The 22,975-nt window shown below is 37.1% G+C and overlaps 1 protein-coding gene across 3 annotated transcripts in view; it reads right to left on the reverse strand.

The window, feature by feature from the left end:
- The window catches only part of Galnt13 (polypeptide N-acetylgalactosaminyltransferase 13), a 491,359-nt gene that overhangs the window by 214,993 nt on the left and 253,391 nt on the right, over positions 1–22,975 (reverse strand). For all 3 annotated transcript variants that reach the window (XM_038338251.1, XM_038338252.1, XM_038338250.1), the window contains exons 5-7: positions 11,741–11,907; positions 10,774–10,981; positions 8,159–8,329 (exon numbers count right to left, since the gene is read on the reverse strand). In XM_038338251.1, coding sequence (XP_038194179.1) covers positions 8,159–8,329; positions 10,774–10,981; positions 11,741–11,907 — 546 coding nt within the window. The remainder of the gene's footprint in view (positions 1–8,158; positions 8,330–10,773; positions 10,982–11,740; positions 11,908–22,975) is intronic.

Genomic DNA, 22,975 nt, shown 5'->3' on the forward strand with positions numbered 1-22,975 from the left:
TCTACCTGCTTGAAATTCTTTCTACAGCTGGCTCGCACTGAGTTTTCTACACAGGTTTCTGCATCTACTCTCTTTATGATCCTTATTGATAATCCTTCCACGTCCTCATCTGGCTTCAGTTTGATTGTAGGTAAGTGCTTAGACTAGCATATGTCACTTATGTAAAATATAGCATTACAATTTTTGTCTGTGTATTCACTTAATAACTATCATGCCTTGGATGATCTGTGTACTTTTTAGGGTCTTCCTGGGTGCTGGTCTCATCTTATGTTCTTTAGTTTTGTGAGTTCTTTTATCATTTGCTTTTAACGGTGAAGCTGGTGTCTAATCTGTGTTTTCTCACTTCCTCCCTTGCACTAAATGCATTTTTCAATTCCTCACTACATGTTTACCTAAAAAATTTCCTGTAGGATAATACAATGTAAAAAAATATGTTTTAGATTTTTAAGGTTAAATCTGTTTTAATGATGTTGCAGTGCTGAACTTTCCAAGTGTTTTTATTTTATTAAATGATCAAATATGGAGGCTTTCTTTGATTCAGTACTTCAGAAATCAGATGGAAACTAAACGGTGTTTCTCCTTCCTTTTTCACACTGTAAAATGTATCCAGATGAAAGAAAGCAAGAAAAGACACAGGCCCTTTCTCTTGAGATAACTGATGTTAAATGTTGGATGTAATTTAAAACTTTTACAGACACAGCAAGTGCTGTGGGATATTGCATAGCCTAACAATCATCTTTGATTGGTTTCATAGAGTTGTGTTTGGCTCCAGAGAAGATATTGCTAATTTTAGAAGGGTTTATCTGGCCAAGACACAAGGCAAGAAATTGATTCAGCTCTTAGGGGGTTGAAAACACAATTCCTGTGCTGTTTTAGAGATTAAAATATTGTGTGCAAAACCCTGTTTGCGGGTAAAGAAACCATTTCCTAGCAATTCTGGAACTTGAATATTTTGTTTTATTCTTAAAAGTCTCACTTCTAATAGAGAAAAATCCTGCCTTTTTCTTGTCTCTATTTTTTCTATGATACTCATAATGTGGTATCTTTTTTTGTTGTTGTTTTTTCGAGACAGGGTTTCCCTGTAGTTTCTAGAGCCTGTCCTGGAGCTAGCTCTTGTAGACCAGGCTGGCCTCGAACTCAGAGATCCGCCTGCCTCTGCCTCCCGAGTGCTGGGATTAAAGGCGTGCGCCACCACCGCCCGGCATAATGTGGTATCTTAATCTCCAAAAGGACGATTAATACTTGATGGAAATGGCTTCATTGCTGTTGCTATTGCTGTCATTCTTTCACTTCACACTTGAGGTGTCAAAACGAGCAGCAGGGCTAACTGGAATTAGTTGAATTCACATGCTTTGACAGCTGGAGCAGCATTATTAAGTAAATAAATCTCATACGGTTTAAAGAATTACACAAAAATTTTTGTATACCACCTTCTTTATTCTCACTTCAATACACTGCAATAAAAATCTCATAAGATGTCTTCTATCAGGAAATAAGAAGATACAAACACATTTTTTTTCTGTGAAGAACATGGCTTCAATGATTCTACTGAAGATGGATTGCTTACAATCTTACCAAGCCATATATATTAGACTTGGAGAATGCGAAAATGGTACTAGCACAACAATCAATGCATAGCCTTTTTTTCATTTAATTCTGCTCAAATTTTTGACATTCCCTGTGTTTTTGTTTTGATAGTTTGTTGCCTAAAGATATACTACATTTTGTTCCTATCTATTCCTATTATTCTCAAATTTCATAGTATTTAGATGGACTGAAAAGTATCAACTGGAATTTCTAATGGGCTAAAAAATATACTGTAATTTAGTATAATAATGTATTCTCAGTAAGCATCAGAATGAGCTCTAAAAGTCCAGTTGAAAAGAGGGAGCAAAGAGATCAAAAGCATGACGGGGACACCCACTGAAACAGCTTTCCTGAGCTAATGGAAGCCTTCCATCTCAGGCCTGCCAGCAAATGAACCAGCCTACTACTAGGCCCACTGAATGTGAGTGACACTTGTTTGGCTGGGCAGACTGTGGAGCCCCTGGCAGTGGGACCAGAATTTATCCCTACCGCTTTTCTGGCTTTCTGGCTTTTTGAACCCCATTCTCTATGAAGGGATAACTTGTTCAGCCTAGATATAGTGGGGTGGTCTTTGGTCCTGCCTCAAATCAATGTACTAGACTTTATTGATTCCCCATGGGAAGTCCTACCCTCTCTAAAGAGAGGATGGGGGTTGGGATGGGGCATGGGAGAGGAAGAAAGTGGCAGGAGCAGGAAGAGGTGGGAGTGGGGAATGGATTTGGCATGCAAAATGAGAAAAGATAGGTTTTTTTAAAAAAAATTAAAAAATGTTTTCTCCATAGATGATTTCACAGAACTTAGTTTATGTACTTTTAAGCATAACACAAAAGAAACTGGAAACTGGAGTGACTGAAGACTTGAACAGTCAGAAGGACAAGAGTAAGAAGAGAAAACAAGATAAAATGAGTTTTAAGCAAACTGAAGGTTAAAGAAAGGTGCGATAAAAAGCCCGAAGGTGTAACTCAGGGACAGGGCACTTAGAGGCTAGGCATATCGCTCATTTAGTCCATTGTTTTCTTAGTGTGCGTAAAGTCCTGGATTCCAATCCATAAAATCAGATATAAGAGCGCATGCCATGTATAATGCCAGAACTGGGTAGGTGAGAGCAGAAAGTTCATAATAAACTTCAAAATATATTCAGCTAAATAATAAATTAAAAATCAGCATGAGATAAATGAGACCTACTCCCCAAAACAAAATGAAACGGAAAACAGATAAAATTTGAAGACAAAAAGAATCTTCAGTCATTTTTGTTACATAAATTAGGGAATGAGCTAAATAAGTGAAATAGTAGCTACTAAAGTTTCTATGAAAAGAACGAAAAATACACACCAACATTAATGACATAAAATCCTAATGAATAGTAGGAAAAAATTTAATTATGCAAAAATACATTTGAAGAGTCACTCTGGAAGGAAAGACGATACTGATGGAGGTGGGGCCTGTTTAGTCTTCTGCCTTCTTTTTCACATAGTCACCGAAACAGCTTTCCTGAGCTAATGGAAGCCTTCCATCTCAGGCCTGATAGTGAGGGAACCAGCCTAAGACCAAAGTAGGCCCCCTGAATGTGAGTAAAAGTCATTTGACTATGTAATGCATGCATGTCCCATTATCAGGCATATGTTTAAAATACAGCTTACTTCTGTGAAGAATATTTCTCGTTTAATACTTTCTGTAACTTTAATTTCTTACATGACAAGCATGAATGAAAAAATATTTTTAATCTTTTTAAATTTATTTATTTATTTATTAAAAATTTCTACCTCCTGTCCTCCTCCCATTTCTCTCCGACTCCCCCCACTCCCTGTCCCACTTCCTTTCGAATACTGAGAGCAGTCAGAGTTTCCTGCCCTGTGGGAAGTCCAAGATCCTCCCCCCTCCATCCAGGTTTAGGAAGGTGCACATCCAAACAGACTAGGCTCCCACAAGGCCAGTACATGCTGTAGAATCAAAACTCAGTGCCAATGGGACTGATCTAATGGGAGCCCACCAAGGCCAGCTGGACTGGGACTGATGGGGCATGTGATCAAACCGGACTCTCTGAATGTGGATGACAATGAGGGCTGACTGAGAAGCCAAGGACAATAATTTTAAGTTACAAAGTCAAAACGTACCAGATTGTCCTCAAATATAGCTTCTATGTACATTGCTTCTCTCACAGCACACTGGAATGCTATAGAGAAAGTAGCGGAGAAAATTTTCTATGATGGCATGGGAGTCGTAATCTAAGGTATAATAATCATGCTATCAAATTTCTTTGCTAGACTTTAGACAAACTTAATTCTAATAGAACAAAGAGTATTTTGTATCAGATAAATGTTAATAATATAATATATAAAAGTGAGTAAAATATGTTCAGAATAAAAGCCAATAATGAAATCTTGGTGTGTGGTTCATCATGAGAGCAAGGATTAAATAAATACCTAAAGCCCTTTGTTTACTCTCAGAGTACATTTGACAGAGTAGCGGATGCAAGAATGAAAGAAATAATATTAAGAATATTTATAGCAACAAAATGGGAAGTATAATGTGGAGAGTGTAAAGTTAATAGATGATAAATAATCAGCAAGTCTCCTATAAAGAAATATGTTTTAATGAGTGAGAAATTAAGGAGAAAACAAGTATCTTTATAGCTATTTACTTGAGGGTCAAATAGAGATCATAATTAAAATATTAATGCAGCCACCAAGATTTAACCAAGTTTTTTTTCAGAAATATACACTGCTGTAGTATTAACATAGCTAACTTCTATACACCCACAATCAATCTGCAAGTACTGACCTCTTGCTTCATCCACAATTTGCAAGGGCAATATTGAAGAGTAAATAGCTCTGCAGCAGGAGATTGCTGCAAGTGTTCGTATGTGCAGGTCCAGCACTGTGACTAGAAGCTGCATGCAACTACATTTCCACACAGAATCATATTTAAGCCAATACCTAAATCAAATCACCTCAAATTTCATGTGCTAGACAGAAAGTAACTAAAATATTTCAGTGACTGCTGCTTTTAATTGTCAACTACACCCAGTTTGCACAGAGTCTCAGTGAGAGACAGGGAAGATCAGTCTGTCCTCTAAGCACATATGGGGGAAATTATCTAAAGTGTCTCAGTTGATGTGGGAAGAACCAGGCTCAACTTGTATAGCACCATTTGGAAGTTCAGGACCCTGGACTTTATGAGAGCAGAGAAATCTAGATGAGAAAATGCCCGCATTCCTTTCTCTCTTGTCTCTACTGTGATGTGAAGAGCTGCTTCATTTTCTGATTTTCTTGACTCACCTGCTATAATAGACTGTAACCTGAAATTGCGAAAGAAACCTGAAAGAAACCCGGTCTATTCTAAGCGGCTTTTTGTCAAGGTATTTTATCACCAAAACAAAAATAGAAATATGGTAGTCTCCAATTTGAGAGGGCTCTCTTCATTAAGAAGCAGTTTTGCTAGTGGTGATCTATTTCATACATACATATTCATATGACTAATGTGTTCAATGTCTTTCAAACTCAATCACTTTCAGGAAGTAGACTCCAAATTGAATGTCACAAACTTAAAGACCATAACCATAGTTGGTTATGTAAATTAAACATATTTCTCTCACCTGTGTTTGAGACAGATAGAAGTACTAAACTCTTGAGGATCTTGACAACTGATCCTCAGGCTTAGAGTCAGAGACACAATCATAGGACTTACGAGGGTAATACTAGGCTCTCGTGCCTCTTATATACAGATGTTTCTACTCAGCTCCCTTGGGTGCAGACCAGAAGAAAGGCTGAAGCATTGCAAGCATTGCACCAAGAGTTTTCAATAGCCACAAGTGCCAAATTTTGATTTAGATATCTCATTTCAAAATTGGTGATTTAATGCAAGTATGAACCACTAAATCTAAAATCTAAGCAAACAGAAAACATTTAGAGATGCGTTTTGGCACATAGGTTTCTTGGTTTCTTTTTTTTTTTTTTTTTGGTTTTTCGAGACAGAGTTTCTCTGTGGCTTTGGAGCCTGTCCTAGAACTATAGACCAGGCTGACCTCGAACTCACAGAGATCCGTCTGCCTCTGCCTCCCGAGTGCTGGGATTAAAGGCATGCACCACCACTGCGCGGCTGGCACAAAGGATTCTACATCATGCTCTCTTGCTAAAAAATTGGGTCATTGCATTGTACAGACAGCTGAAATGCTACATGCTTTCAAAGAACTTTACTGATTAAAGAAACTAAGTAATCACAAATTTCTGTTTATATACCTCTTCTTTTTACAACTAAAAATACTAGAGCCAATGTATAGTACAGTCAGAATAATATAGTGTGGTATGGTGTTGTCATTATACATTTGATTATTACTATGATTGAGTTTAGGTCACAAGTTCAAATTGGTACCCTATGATTGCAATTGCATACTTGTATTTCTGAACGATGATGAGCCAATTATAGTGACTACAAAGTTCTGTCATAAGAGACATTTTAAATTAAGCATTCTTCTCCAAACAGCTAAAACCTCAAATCTACTTTGATCTCTTTAAGTATTCAGAGTTCTGCTCATCAAGTGGGGAAAAGATCTATCTTCTGTACATAGAATAATTTATCTGTTTGCATGAGTGTGACAAAAATGGTCGCATCTCTGAGTAATAAATGAGAAACATAAAGTTCACAGCGCAGCTCTGTTGATGAAAATTACCTGCCTGCTGAAACAACGGTGCTCATGAATTAATTAACCTTTTGCCATAAGAATCTCCAACCTTCAGCAGACACTGAGGTTTCTCCATTCCTTTCATTACTTTAGAAAATAAAATAATGTTCAGTAAGTAAAAAAATAAATAAAAGAAGTAAATTGGATTGGATCTCATACTATTTCACCAAAATTACACAGTGTGGCTAAATTACAGTGTGTTGAAAGACTCAGCTTTTATTTTAGCAAAATATGAGCAAAATGACTGCTTCCATAGTCACTTTTTTCTTTTATGAATAAGATCAGTTCGTCATTACTAGTAGTGTTGGCTTCCTTAATTTTTACCTTTCCAATTACGATAATAAATTTAAATAAACTATACTTTCACAAATGTACTTTCAGTAAGCTTTGAAAAACACATATTTGTACAAACATCATTTTCAATTGAATAAACACATTAAGAGTATTTAAGTGTCTCTGTGAAGTGTTTGGATTGCTTCACTTGGGACCAAAACTTAAAAATTATCTAAGTTAAATAAAACTAGTATATGGGACAAGAGGATTGTTAATAAATCAGAGTTGTCATGTTTTCTGAACTTTAATGCAATGGACAAAAAAGATGGTTAAATGTGAGCATTATAAAGCTAGATGCTAGATTATAATTCTTAACAGTGACAGGTCTTTATGTAAATATCACAGGACACATTTAATTTTTTTTTTGCTGTGATAGTATATCTCTTAAAAACTGTTAACACTATTTACTATTTAATTTTTCAGCAACATATAATTAGAGCTGTCTCTCTACCACACATTTTGTTTGTTTGTTTGCTTTGAGACAAAGTTTCTCTGTGTAACAGCCTTGGCTGTCCTGGAACTGGCTCTTGTACACCAGGCTGGCCTTGAACTCAAAAAGATCTTCCTGTCTCTGCTTCCTGAGTCCTGGGATTAAAGACGTGTGCTGTCACTGCCTGGCCTGGCTCTATCACCCAATATTTTTTTATTTTAATTTAAGGCATCATATAATTAGGAAGTAATCTCAACCCCAACACAAGGCCATTTTTCGATTAGGGCTCATATGTATGCTATTTATGAAGATTATAATATTTTTCTTTTTTCAAGAAAAAGATGATTTGCTAAATTCATTTTTAAAGAGATGATTTAGTCTACTACTGCCTTAAATATTTTTAGACAATCAATATTTGAATGCAGGCAAGAGACCTAAAATAGGACAGAGATATTTTGGTGTTACTTAAATGGTTAATTTTGTAGAAAATTGTAATAGATATACATTTCAAAAATACGAGTAAGATATATTTTACTGACAAATATTCCAAATTAAGTAGTTGTTGAGCTTGGAACAAAAAAGGCTCTTTTAACATTTGTTAACTCATATTTTTTCACTTGACTATTTTTATGATTATTAAGGAAGATAGTTTTTTAAGTGATTAATTTAGAATAATTACCAAAGCATTTTGATCATTTCATGTTTGAGAGTACTTCTATTATCGTATGCATTTTATATTTACTTGAAATATCAAGACATTCAGAAATCATATAGAAGTTTCATTTGACTATGGGAAACTAGGGTAGAAGACAAAGACAAGACTTGCTGTCTTTATTTTACAAAGCACCTGGACTGAGACAATGATAGACTCAATTCCCTGACAGTAGACCAGAACCCTAAGACATCTAAACACACCTAGCATTTATAGGAACACACAAGTTTGCCCGTGATAATTTTAACCATATTAAGAATTGTCACTCATTCTTATATGATTGCATGATGGGTGAAAATGTACGTAAGTAATAAATATTTCTAATGATCTTTAAATGCTGAGACCAGATTTATAATGTCCTTTGGTTAACGGAAGAATAAAAATACAGCTAGTTGGGAAGTAATGATCTACATACCTGACAGGTAATGTTCTGTCTCCTTTCCTTCGATCCATTTCTCTTTGAGGAACAGGATACCATCGGAAATTTAGTTTCCAGTTAAAACCACCATAAGTCATGTCTGATCCAGCCATGTATTCAAAGGTATCATCACTAATAACATCAATGATGGGGCACACAACTGTTTTCCTATAGAAAATAAAAACCAATTCATATATAAATACTAATTTACATTAGCTTCTTCAAGTTGGTTTTAGATGATATGATCACACTTAATTATTTTTAGGACATTACCATGTCTTTAATTTTATTTTATCCTTTTTCTCTGCAGAAACATTTCTTCTGACCTCACCTTTTCCCCTCACTTTTATCTCAAAGCTTTGATGTAAAATCTAGTCAAATATTTTAGTTGACCTTCAAGCTGACTTTAAAATGCCTTCAAAGTACTAACTCAGCAGGGTGAACCTGGTCTATTTTTCATAAACTTCCACCCAAAGCATTGTTAGTTGAGTTGCTCTGATATTATACATCATTTTAGCTATAACCCACTGAGAAGCAATAGCATAGAAAGATAGAAATTGATGATAGAAAATTAGATCTGGAGGTTTGCATATATTGTTAGTTTAAAGAGCACAGGAAAACTTGACACAGAGAAAGTTCCTTTTAGGAAGAACAAGCAACATCAATTAAAATCATGATCTATAGCTACTAATAAACAGTTTCTGTAGAGGGCACAAGGGCAGCGACAACTTTTTCAGCAAGATGTCCGAGAACTAAGAGTCTATCATTGTCTCAATTCAGCTGCTTTGTTAAAAACAGCAGCTCATTGTGGTCTAGCCTACTTTCCTATAGTAAAGGAACAGTCAAGATGTTTATGGTTCTTGTGAGCTTAGTTCGGGTAGGAATGTTCCACTTAGTTATTTTCCTAAGTACATAGTTTTATCTATGCCATGGCTTCTATTATTTTTTGGCTTCTTTTGGTTTTAGCGGTTCACTACAGACCCAGGAATTCAAGTCTACTCAAGGTGGCATGAATTGTAGCTAATTCGGAAGAACAGCATGATTGTCTGCATTGTAAGTCATCCATAGGTGAGGAAAGCCAAACAGGACTTCAATTACATCTTCTTTGGTAACTGCAATATTACCATCGACCATTGTCATGTAAGTCTCATGTGCCACACAATTGGTGATGGCCTGAAGTTCTCTGAAATCAATAAGCTTCATTTACCCTTGGAGAAGCTTCCTGATGAATCTAGGCACAACCATATTATGGTGTTTCTTTATTTACTGAACTTAATAAATTAATTTTTAAGGTGAAGAAAAAAATCAGATCTAATAGTCTCAATCGTATTTTACTGTCTTGTTATGACAATTTTAAAACCAGAAAAAAGACTCACTGTGTACAAATAGAATGCAAATGAATTGTTAGAAAAAGATTGTTTATGCATGGCTATATTGAAACATTATATTAACAATGCATTATATTGAATATAAAATGCATGTTTAAAAGAACAGTATAATGTACAAAAGTTCCAGCAAACACATTGAAGAGAGCCTAAGTACATTTTGCTTTGTCAGTCCCACTTTTGTGTGGGCACAGCACAGCACACAAAATGCTGCCAGTCATTCATGTACTGTACTTTGTTGACTAAAAGGTTCCCATTGCCTTCTTGAACTACTGGGATTCATTTTACTAACAAGCTCCATCTATCTTCAGGGAAAGCTACAGCTGCTGCCATTTATGTGATGTGGCTGAACTAACTTATACAAAGCAGCCATAGTCTGGAGTGTCTAATTAAACATTTCAATTCTGGGATCCTCTACTGCACATGACATGGCTGTGCAAGCTAGGTGTTCTACAATGCTTTATCATAATATATAGCACTCATTGTTTATTATCTTTATTAGGTAGTAAGAACTACACTAATTTATCATCCACGTTTATGAATAGCTACAAAATGTCATCCTCATTAGGAAGAGCTACAGGTATGCGTGAAGGGTCTTCACTTCACAAAGTTTAATTTTTAAAATTTTTAAAACTTACAGGTAGAAAGACTATTGTTGAAATAATTACACTGTTCTCTACTCTTTTTTTTTAACAGTGGTATTATTTCAGGACAGCACGCGTGCGTGCGTGTGTGTGTGTGTGTGTGTGTGTGTGTGTGTTCTCAAGAGCATCGTGGAGAAGTTGAACTAGACTGTGACCGAGGGCACTGGAGCAGTGAAGAGAACACCGCTGAGGGAGCAGAAGAACTAAAGAATCCACTGAACTTCCAGTAACATAAGCAAGTTTGTAAGAACATCAGCAATCACTGCACGGGGAGCTCGGAGTACCACACAGGTGCTTCGAAAATTGCTTACAACATATGCTGTCAGACTGGATTGATTTATTTCGCCTATAAATGCTCAAACCATTTTTCATTGACTCATTTGATTATTCTTTAAACAGCTACCCATGCTCAACACGAATCAGTCCTATTTTCATCTTAAAAATGAGAAAAGGCACCTTTTTCAAAGCATATGAAATAAACCTTCCGAAAATAGAACTTTGGTCGAGGCATTGTGATGGACAGCTGGAGTTGCCCTCAAAGGTTCGGGTGTAAGCTTTGCAGACTTAACACCAGACTCCCTACCTGTCTTCCTTTATTCTTGCCAGCAAGGGCTCCAGCCATCCTAAGGTGCACTCGCAGTGTGCATCCAGAAAAGTTATGACCTGTCCTTTTGAAGCAGCTGCTCCTCGGAGCCGGGCACGTATCAACCCAGAGCGCTCTTCCATTCTGATAATTTTTACTGGCACTTCTAAAGTTTTCACGTAGTTCTCTAATGTCAACTTGAGAAAATCTGTAACACGGAACAAGAATGGATGAGGAAGATTTGGAGCTGTTTCAGAACAGAATCGCGATACTCTTAGGAAGCAAATTCGGCTGAGGGGCAGCCCTCAGCTCATACATTCAGATATCATATGCATATGCAATTTCATATGTAGAGTTTAAAGTGAAATAAACTAGTAGATATTTCATCAGTTAATTAATGCTACATATCAAATCATATAAATTCTCAGTATTAACTAGTCGGGGAAAACAAAACTTTTTAAACTACCATTTTTGTTCATTTCTGATGATAGGAACAAATTGGATATAATTTAATATAAAACAAAGCATTTAATTGTTCTCAGAGTTGAATGTGCATAAACAATGTATAGAATGTATGAAATGCATATATGAAAATATGGTATGTATCAATTTGATAGGTGATTGATTACAAAGCAGAATATAGATCATTGCCCAGCTACCTTCCGACCATAGAAATAGTTACATGGAAAGGTGGGTGGGTAGGATCTGGGAAGGGTTTGGGGAGTGAAAAGGCATCTGGGTCCTATGCAAGAGCAGCAAGTGTCTTGACTACTGCGCCATCTCTCCAGCCCCTCTCCTGCTGCTGTATGTAAAAGAGTACACATAGAACTTCAGATGGGCACATTGAAGAAAGCACTGTGCTATGACATAGAAATAAAATATTAAATGGATTCAGGATATTTTTATACACACAAATGAAAGATGCTTTATTATTTTAATGAAAAAAAAAAGAAAGCAGAGTCTGTACCTCTTTCACTGGCGTCATCGACCAAGATGACCTCAGAGAGCAGGTAGTGTGGCGAGCGATTTATGACACTATAGACAGTTCTAAGTAGAGTGCTCCAAGCTTCATTATGGAACACAATGACTACACTTGTGTTTGGAAGTTCGTCAGGGTAGACTTTCGTCTTGCATCTGGGAAAGCGCAAAGAAAGAAGAGTGTTGATAATAAATTCATATTTCAACCTGGTCATCCTCAGTAGGGATATTCATCGCACAACAACTTCAGACTTCAAAGTCCTCTACCAAAGAGCTGATTTATGAATATCTGGAATCACTTTCCTTTTTATAAGTGCTGTGAGTAATCACTTGGCCTTTTGAAAGTCAAATATGCATAATTACCAATATTTTATTTTAACTCCTGCAGGGAACAAAGCAGCATAATTTCCATAATTCTAAGGAGACCAAAATAATATTCTCAAACTGCCAAAAATTTAGAGCACCAAATACAATAGGAGACAAATTCAATTATTAGAAATAATTTTTATTCTATGTTTACCGAAAAGGAAACTAAACTCAAAAAGCTATACTAGTATAAATAGACGACTATATGTACAATTTTAAAACCCGTGAGTCTGAGATTATTTTTTCACTTTGGAATTTCTAATACATAAACTTTTTAGTGCCTTTGAGGATGTCCTAAACTATAACTACTCGCAAAGGAGCTTTAGGACTGTGGCTTCTAAAATGTCTTGTTATTCTAGACATAATTGAAATAATTTGGTTACCTGTACTTCCTGAACTTTACTGCTACAAACATCCCTGATGGGTTTGTTAAGACACAGATCCAATTTGCTAAGACTAGGATGGAAACTGAAGTCTGACTTTGTTGCTGCCTTCAGAAGCATATGAATCAGTTGGCAGCTGAAAGTAATTATCATTAATTTTATGACTTACTGTTTAAAAAAACAATTTTAATTGTGCATAAAAATTCAGATGACTGAGATCTTACTCCACAGGTCATCAATTCATGAAGTTATGATTGATAAACAATTTGTAAGTAGGTGTCCCTAAATAGAATATGCAGAGGGTTATTTCCACTGTCAGCTTTTGAAACTGTAGCTATTGGTGTCATGTAATTTTAAAACTTTTTGAGTATGAGCTATCAAAATGTCAGGGGACTTCTGGAGCAGGAGTAGAAGTTTATTCACCCTAAGCTATTGTTAATGTAGACTATTCTAAAGAAGTAGAAAATTAAAACAGTTTCATGAAATAAAATTAATCAGAATTCTCCTGCCATATATGATAACATATTACACAATGCAGTATTGTTAGAATTGGTTGGTTTCTTTAAAAGTGAGTTAAAAAATATTCAGTGAATTATAGGAAGTGGAGTCATACAATGAAATCAAACTGAGCATGCTTATGGAGACCTTCCTCCTTTAAAAAAATCTAAAGAATCACTCAATAAGTGACATCTTCTAAAATACAGTCAGGCAAGAATATCCATATACATCTTCCCTAACATTTTTTTATCAAGGATATATTTGAAAATGAACATTCAATGGGCTCTGCATTATAAAAAATATTGTGCATAGAGGAAAAAAGTAGCGATAGGTTTCTAGATCTTTCCACTCTTTGGAAACGTTCCACCAGCATCCTTGTGTTTCATCTTCTTTTAACAGCTGTCTCCAGTCTGTCCTTACTAAATGAACCGAGAAAGTCCTCTCAGTAAATGAGAAGGGTTCTTCCACCATTTTCTTCAATCCTCTACTCTCTGCCTCATCAAACCCTCCCATCACCTTTAGCATGCCAAGCACAAATATGACTTTATCATCACTAAAGCATATTTATGTAAACCCTGTGGAGGGAGTCCAACACTCAACAGCTACTGACTTAAACCATGACTCACATTCAATATATGCTACAAAGTGTCAGGGTTTTTTTGTTTGTTTTAAGTGAATTATTTTAAATCAGGATTTTCTGTTTGGAATTTCAAATGCCAACTAAGAAAATGTGGAATAGCATACGGTAATCTCTAAAAAATAAAACCAGCTGAAGATGTTAGATAATGCTTATTAACACAGCATATATGAGGCAGAGATTACCCTGAATTGGAGGATATCCTGGGCTAACTACACAGTAGCATCCAGACCATCCTGGCCTGCACAGTGAAATCCTGTCTCAAACAACAATAAAGAAACTGTAAAATTTAAAAAAGACACACAGCGCCTTTTTCAAGTTTAAACTATTTTTCATTAACTTTATTTTGTGATTGCAAAACAATCACCAATGTTAATTCCAGACTCATTATATCTATTTTGTACACAAAAAACCAACTTAATTTTAATGCAGATGCTAAATCAACAGATAATCTCCAGTGTCTCATTTACATCCATAAACAACAACATCAAAATAACAGGAATTTAACAATCATTGTTCATTGATATCTTTCAATATCAATGGCCTCAGTTCCCTGTAAAATGACATGAATTAACAGAATGGATTTGAAAACCAGACCCAATCTTTGATGGCATACAGGAAATATACCTGTATATTTATCAACCAATAAAAACAACACACATACAGAAGGACATCCCACATAATAATCCATCCTACAGCATAGATACTTGCTCAACTATGTGTGTTATGGCTTTGTTTTCATAACAGTCCCACTCTGGAAACAACCAAAATACTCCTCAACTGAAGAATGGCTAAAGAAATTTTAGTATATCTACACAATGTAGGAGAACTCAGTGTTTAAAAAAAATGAAGTCTACAGGCAAATAAATGGAACTAGAAATTAAACTTATGCTCAGTGAGGTAACTCAGACCCAGAAAAAATGTAGTATGTATCCAATTATAAGTGTATATTATCTTTTAAGTAATGATAATCAAGCTATAATCTCCTGACCCAGAGAGGTTAGGAGAAGAAGATGACTAAAAGATAGAAGCATGGATCTTCCTGGAAGGGAGAAATAGAATAGATTCTGAGGGTGGACTGGGGGGAGGTGAGGAAAGGAGTTGGAAGGATCAGGTGGGGGACATTGAAGGAGTGGTTATGGGGAGGTGCAGCTGGAGTTTGAGGACATTTGAGGGTGTGTGCGGAAACAGTTCAGTGTACTCTTCCTGGAATCTATGAGGGTGATCCTAGTGAGAACTCTTACTAGTTCTCACTAGTAATGAACTGACCATCTTTTGTAGCCAGACAAGGCTTCCAGTGGTAGGACTGGATTGCATTGTTTTATTGTTAGCAGAGATCCAGCAGAGATCCCAGGCTGATGCTAAGACAGCAGATTGTAGGATGATGCTAGGAATGAAGTTCACCCTCTGAAAATTAACAGCAGGACTCCATTGCAAAGCCAACTACTACTTGGCCTTTTGAGTGTAGAGACATTAAACTGGTGTAAGCTTGGAGGCTTTACCCCTACATTCTAATCTCTTTGATGTGAAAAGCTACTCTGCAGGCTATGGAAAGAAAACCCTGGAAGCCAGCTCAGCCACAATATCTTCCACTTATAATCTGCCCCACCTGTATGGGGTGTCATTTTCATACACTCAATGAGGCCTTGGGTTTAATACTAGATAAGGGAAATTAACTTGCAACAGGATTCTTATAAATGGTAGGACAGTTTAAGTAACATTTCATAAATCAACATTGTTTCTTACAATTGCTCAAATATAATTGCTAAAAATTGGCATTTGTTTAGAACCAATTTTTGTGAAGTTAACTTTAATGATAAAAAAGAAGAGTCTGCAATACAAATTTATGTCTTCTTGTTAAAGGAATTGCATGCAGTCTAAAACTCAAATAGAATTATATGCTTGGTCAAAGAGACATTTCATATAAATACTGAATTGTCACACAATGGGTTTATATAGCACCAAGTAAGTAAAAAATTTCACTTCCTTTGAATTTTGTGAGATTGTCTATATGAATGTTATTCATACACAGTCAATATGAGAATTTCCTTATTATGACTTTAAACAATAATGTTATATTAGCTTCAGTTGCAGAGATGTTGATTAAGATCGCTGTAAAGTGGCTGTGCATCGATAATAGGATTAAAATACATTTATATTAGAAATTAAAACGTATAGGCACTTAAGCATTAAAAATAACTAAATGAGCCAGATTCCTGGGCACAGCATACTTTGGTTGCAAATACTGAGAAATCAATTTAAAATGGACCAAGACACTATATATAATGGCTGATTTTCACAGTGCTGGAAAGTGCTGTGCAAGCTACTCTAGGAGAAAAGGCAACAGTAGTAGTCTTGCCCAACACTAGACTCAGCATGCTATAACACTGAGGTGTCAGGCAAGTTGTATCCAGTGGTGCAATATGGTGTGACAATCATGGGGGAAACTAACTGCTGCTCCAGAGGAGAGAGTTTGTGTCTGATACCTTAAACTTTGTCAGAAGACCATGAATGGGTAGCTCATAGAGCTTAGGGAAGAAATTAGTGGCGTTCTTTTGCAATGTATTCCTACTGTCAACATATCTTATTATCTACTTATAAACATAAATTTGCGTTGTTCTCAACTTTGGTCAAAGAAGCTCTTTTTACAGTAGGTAGTAGCTAATTCACAGACTCTTGTCAAAGTTCTGAGTGACTGAGTACTCATATGTGAAGGGATCATCTGTAATAGCCTTTCCTTTGTAGAAGGCTTAGGAAACATCCTAGGAATGGCGGAAGAAAGAATATGAACACTGGTGAATGTGTAGAGCTACGAAATGCAGTTTTCTGAACATGGCAAGGCTGATATGCACAGTAAGTGACAGCAACTATGGTTGGTGGAAGAAGGCATGTTCAAGATCATGCCGGTAGACTCCAGCAGAGATAAAGGAAGTTCTTCTACTGCCCTGCCTTTACCAAAGGCTCTTAGCACTTTATGACGTCTGAGGAAGACATAGTTTATTTGTTTTAGAGACTTAGCAACAGCAATTTTCTCATTCCTCAGAGTATGGGGCCATACTACACAATATGGTCAGTACTAATTGGACTCATAGCGATAATAATAATAATAATGATGATATAATAATAATAATAATAATAATAATAATAATAATAACCAGGAAAAGTTGGGGAGAAGACTGGTGGAGAAAGGGCATCTACAGGGGAAACTGGAGGTAAGTACATTGGGTAGATGTGATCAAAATATCTTGAATTCATACATAATAATTTCAAGATTAAATAACAATTCTAAATTTAGAAATAGATTTTGTGAAGTAGAAGCTGAGAACTATAACCTTAAATTCTTTGATTCACAAGCACATTAAGACAAAAGAAGCATTACATTTGCCTAAAGCAAATTTGAAAATAAAATGGATGGGGTTCATATATTTAGAAATTGTTTTACACAGCTGAAGGCCAGAGGAGTCAGATGTTCTTAGCCTCTTCCCTGTAACACGTGTACCATCTGGGTATACAGTAATGCTCAATCTCCTGAGTTTTGGTTGAAGATGTATACAGCAAAAAATCCAAAAGCTCTACTTCAGAGAGAACATGAGGGTGCTAGAGTGTTTCAAACAGATACCACCTGGATATAAGTAAGGCAGTATACCTATTTGCTGCCTTTCGCTTTGGCTATGCACACATTATGAGAACATAAACTGTTGCAATTTGATTTTCTCCTTTTCAAAGGCATATTGATGTTTTCAGATAAGCTATTCAACACAACATGACGCATCAAAGGAAGAAAAATTGACTGTAAGATGAGAACATGAAATCACAAAGGAGCCATAATTACACAGTGTTTTAGTTTGATATAATCCATTTAGGACTCCCAACAAAGGCTGTGAACACCATGGTGTGTGTGGCTTGCTTGTGGGCTGCTTACCGAGCCAGTGGTTACCTTCTACTACTTCTGGTAAAGAAGATTAATAATAGTAATTAAACTGAAAACTTGGAGCACAAGCCCTATATACTTTTTATTTTTAAGAATTATGAAAATTGCAAAGAGCTATGAAAATTGCAAAATGGCATGTAGCTTCCATTCCCCAATAAGACTAATCACAGACAGAACTCATGTCACATCCTAATGCATCCGTGAAAATCAAACTCAGGCAATGATAAAATAGTTCTTTCTTTTAAACTATTTTCATTTTGAGCAATTTGAGGCCCCAAGTAAAATACAGTACTTAATTTTGCATAAATTTCTACAGATCACCTTATATGTTAAAGTTGTCCGAAAGCTAATTCTTTTATCTAAATGGGGTAGCTGAGGACCTTAAATTTTATATAAATCAAGTTAAATTTTATTTAAAAATTCAGGTACACCATTTAATTCATCCTTTTCCTGATTACTTTTGGATTCACCCTTGCTCCTTTTGTTTCCCTATACATATAGATGGTGATGTTACTTCATAATTCTTACTTTTTGGGTTTCTTCTTGGATTCAGTATTAGATATTGTCCTCCTGACTTCAGGGAACATTGTCTGGTCATTATGTTGCAGGAAACAGAAACAAAGCAGAGAATGTTTTTCCCTTCCCTTCTATAAGTCCATTTAAAGTTATTAAAGTTATTCTACTACTTTCTGCCCTACATCTCATATGCCTTATAATGCCCTTATAATTCTTTCGTAGGAAATCTAATATCAGCAAAGTAGGGGAGTATTTTAAAAAGCACACCCGCAAACACACACACAAACACACACACACACACACACACACACACACACACACACAAGGATATTTTATTTTAATTCCTTCAGCCATTCTGGAACTTATTCTTCTACATGCCACAAAAGATATATATCTAATAGGAACTGTATAAATTAAAACTTAGTGATTATGCAGGCTATTATAGGAGGCATGAGATCCATTTACCAGTCACATCTTCATTACTATAATCTGTACTACAATTTTTCTACAGTTTCTTTTTTTTTTTTTTTGTATTGTAGCAGGAAACTTTATTAAATGTAATAGTACCTTAAGTTGTCAAATGCCATTAGACAGATCTGGGAGGGATAAATGAGCAAAAACTAGACAGCTTTTTAGCTACGCAGGCAATCCCAAATCCTCTCCTTAGTCCTTGGAGAACACCAGTCTTAGAAGCAGTGCTTGCTGTTAGCTGCTGAGTGCAAGAGGCCCAAAGATTTTTCCTGGTGGACTTTGAACTTTTAAATAATCTTTTTTTTTTTTTTTTCATTTTTTTTTTATTTTTATTTTTTTTATATTTAAAAATTTCCATCTCCTTCCCTCCTCCTCCCCCCTCCCTCCCCTCCTTCTCCCCCTTCTCTCCCCTCCTTCTCCCCCTTCCCTCCCCTCCCCTCCACCCATACCTCCCCTCCCTCCCTCTCAAGGCCAAGGAGCCATCAGGGTTCCCCACTCTATGCTAAGACCAAGGTCCTCCCAGTTCCCCCCAGGTCCAGGAAGGTGATCGACCAAGCTGAGAAGGCTCCCACAGAGCCTGTCCATGAATAACAATCAGAGCCCAGAGCCATTGTCCTTTGCTTCTCAGTCAGCCCCCGCTGTTGGCCACACTCAGAGAGACGGGTTTGGTCGCATGATCCATCAGTCCCATTCCAACTGGAGTTGGTGATCTCCCATTAGTTCTGTCCCACCGTTTCCATGAGTGAACGCACCCCTCTCGTTCCTGACTTTCTCCCTCATGTTCTCGCTCCTTCTGCTCCTCATCGGGACTTTGGGAGCTCAGTCCAGTGCTCCAATGTGGGGCTCAGTCACCTTCCCCATCTGTCGCCAGCTGGAGGTTCCCTCACGGTCCTGACTTTCTTTCTCATGTTCTCTCTCCTTCTGCTCCTCATCAGGACCTTGGGAGCTCAGTCCGGTGCTCCAAGGTGGGGCTCTGTCATTTTCTTCATCTATCGTCAGGTGGAGGTTCTATGGTGATATGCAAGAAATTCATCAGTATGGCTATAGGAACTGGCCTTTTCAGGCTCCCTCTCCCCAGCTGCCCAAGGAACTAACTGGGGGTGTCTCCCTGGAAACCTGGGAACCCCTCGAGGGTCAAGTCTCTTGACAACCCTCAGGTAGCTCCTTAAATTAAGATATATGCTTCCCTGCTCTCATATCCACCCTTCCTATATCCCAAGCACCCCATTCCTCCGAGCTCCCCCCGCTCTCCCCTTCACACTTTTCTCTCCCCATCTTCCCTTGGCCCAGTCTTGCCCAACCCTCAAGTTCCCAATTTTGCCTGGCGATCATGTCTACTTCCAATATCCAGGAGGATTACTATATCTTTTTTGGGAGTTCACCTTCTTATTATCTTCTCAAGGATCCCAAACTTATAGGCTCGATGTCCTTTAATCATGGCTAGAAACCGAATATGAGTGAGTACATCCCATGTTCATCTTTATGGGTCTGGGTTACCTCACTCAGAATAGTGTTTTCTATTTCCATCCATTTGCCTGCAAAATTCAAGTTGTCATTGTTTTTTACCGCTGAGTAGTATTCTAGCATGTATATATTCCACAGTTTCTTCATCCATTCTTCCACTGAAGGGCATCTAGGCTGTCTCCAGGATCTGGCTATTACAAATAATGCTGCTATGAACATAGATGAGCATATGCTTTTGTTGTATGATTGGGCATCTCTTGGGTAGATTCCCAATAGTGGAATTGCTGGGTCCTGGGGTAGGTTGATCCCGAATTTCCTGAGAAACCGCCACACTGCTTTCCAAAGTGGTTGCACAAGTTTGCATTCCCACCAGCAATGGATGAGTGTGCCCCTTACCCCACAACCTCTCCAGCAAAGGTTATTATTGGTGTTTTGGATTTTAGCCAATCTGACAGGTGTAAGATGATATCTCAAAGTTGTTTTGATTTGCATTTCCCTGATAGCTAGGGAGGTTGAGCATGACCTTAAGTGTCTTTTGGCCATTCGAACTTCTTCTGTTGAGAATTCTCTGTTCAGTTCAGCGCCCCATTTTTTAATTGGGTTAATTGGCATTTTACCATCTAGTCTCTTGAGTTCCTTATATATTTTAGAGATCAGACCTTTGTCAGTTGCAGGGTTGGTGAAGATCTTTTCCCAGTCAGTAGGCTGCCTTTGTGTCTTAGTGACAATGTCCTTTGCTTTACAGAAGCTGCTCAACTTCAGGAGGTCCCATTTATTCAATGTTGCCCTTAAAGTCTGTGCAGCTGGGGTTATGCATAGGAAACGGTTCCCTGTGCCCATTTGTTGTAGAGTACTTCCCACTTTCTCCTCTATCAAGCTCAATGTGTTCAAATTGATATTGAGGTCTTTAATCCATTTGGACTTGAGTTTTGTGCATGGTGATAGATATGGATCTACTTTCATTCTTCTACAGGTTGACATCCAGTTATGCCAGCACCATTTGTTGAAGATGCCCTCTTTCTTCCATTGTGTACTTTTGGCTCCTTTATCAAAAATCAGGTGTTCATAGGTTTGTGGTTTAAGATCCGGGTCTTCTATACGATTCCATTGGTCAACTTCTCTGTTCTTATGCCAATACCAAGCCGTTTTCAATACTGTAGCTTTGTAATAGAGTTTGAAGTCAGGGATGGTAATGCCTCCAGAAGTACCTTTATTGTATAAGATTTTTTTGGCTATCCTGGGTTTCTTGTTTTTCCATATGAAGTTGATTATTGTCCTCTCAATCTCTGTGAAGAATTTTAATGGGACCTTGATTGGGATTGCATTGAATCTATAGATTGCTTTTGGTAGAATTGCCATTTTTACTATGTTGATCCTCCCAATCCACGAGCAGGGGAGATCCTTCCATTTTCTGGTATCCTCTTCAATTTCTTTCTTCAAAGACTTAAAGTTCTTGTCAAATAAATCCTTCACTTCCTTGGTTAGCGATACTCCCAGATATCTTATGCTATTTGTGGCTATTGTGAAAGGTGATACTTCTCTGATTTCCCTCTCTGCTTCCTTATCCTTTGTGTATAGGAGGGCGACTGATTTTTTGGAGTTGATCTTGTATCCTGCCACGTTACTGAAGGAGTTTATCAGCTGTAGGAGTTCTTTGGTGGAGTTTTTGGGGTCGCTTATGTATACTATCATATCATCTGCAAATAATGAAAGTTTAACTTCTTCCTTTCCAAATTGAATCCCCTTGATTCCCTTATGTTGTCTTATTGCTATTGCTAGAACTTCAAGCACTATATTGAAGAGATAAGGAGAGAGTGGACAGCCTTGTCGTGTTCCTGAATTTAGTGGGATAGCCTTGAGTTTCTCTCCGTTTAATTTGATGTTAGCTGTCGGCTTGCTGTAAATAGCTTTTATTATATTTAGGAATGACCCTTGTATCCCTAATCTCTCCAAGACCTTTATCATAAAAGGGTGCTGAATTTTGTCAAATGCTTTTTCAGCATCTAATGAGATGACCATATGGTTTTTTTCCTTCAGTTTGTTTATATGATGGATTACATTAATAGATTTTCGTATGTTGAACCAGCCCTGCATCTCTGGGATGAAGCCTACTTGATCGTAATGGATAATTTTTCTAATGTGTTCTTGGATTCGGTTTGCCAGTATTTTATTGAGAATTTTTGCGTCCATGTTCATGAGTGAGATTGGCCTGTAATTCTCTTTCTTGGTTGAGTCTTTGTGTGGTTTAGGTATCAGGGTAACTGTAGCTTCATAGAAGGAATTTGGCAGTGACTCTTGTGTTTCTATATTATGAAATACCTTAAGGAGTATAGGTATTAGGTCTTCTTGGAAGTTCTGGTAGAATTCCGCATTGAAACCATCTGGTCCTGGGCTCTTTTTGGTAGGGAGGTTTCTGATAACAGTTTCTAATTCTTCGCGACTAACAGGACGATTTAGAGCATTTACCTGGTCCTGGTTTAACTTTGGTATATGGTATTTATCTAAAAAACTGTCCATTTCTTTTACATTTTCCAATTTTGTAGCATACAGGCTTTTGTAGTAAGATCTAATGATTTTCTGAATTTCCTCTGTGTCTGTGGTTATGACCCCCTTTTCATTTCTGATCTTGTTAATTTGCGTGTTCTCCCTCTGCCGTTTGATTAGTTTGGCTAAGGGTTTGTCAATCTTGTTGATTTTCTCCAAGAACCAGCTTCTTGTTTCATTGATTCTTTGGATTGTTTTCTGTGTTTCTATTTTGTTGATTTCTGCCCTCAGTTTGATTATTTCCAGTCTTCTACTTCTCCTAGGTGAGTCTGCTTCTTTTTTTTCCAGAGCTTTCAGGTGTGCTGTTAAGTCACCAATGAGTGCTTTCTCCGTTTTCTTTAAGTGGGCACTTAGTGCTATGAACTTTCCTCTTAGCACTGCTTTCATTGTGTCCCATAGGTTTGAGTATGTTGT

Source organism: Arvicola amphibius, chromosome 7 (assembly GCF_903992535.2).
Source record: "Arvicola amphibius chromosome 7, mArvAmp1.2, whole genome shotgun sequence".
NCBI classification, from domain to species: Eukaryota; Metazoa; Chordata; class Mammalia; order Rodentia; family Cricetidae; genus Arvicola; species Arvicola amphibius.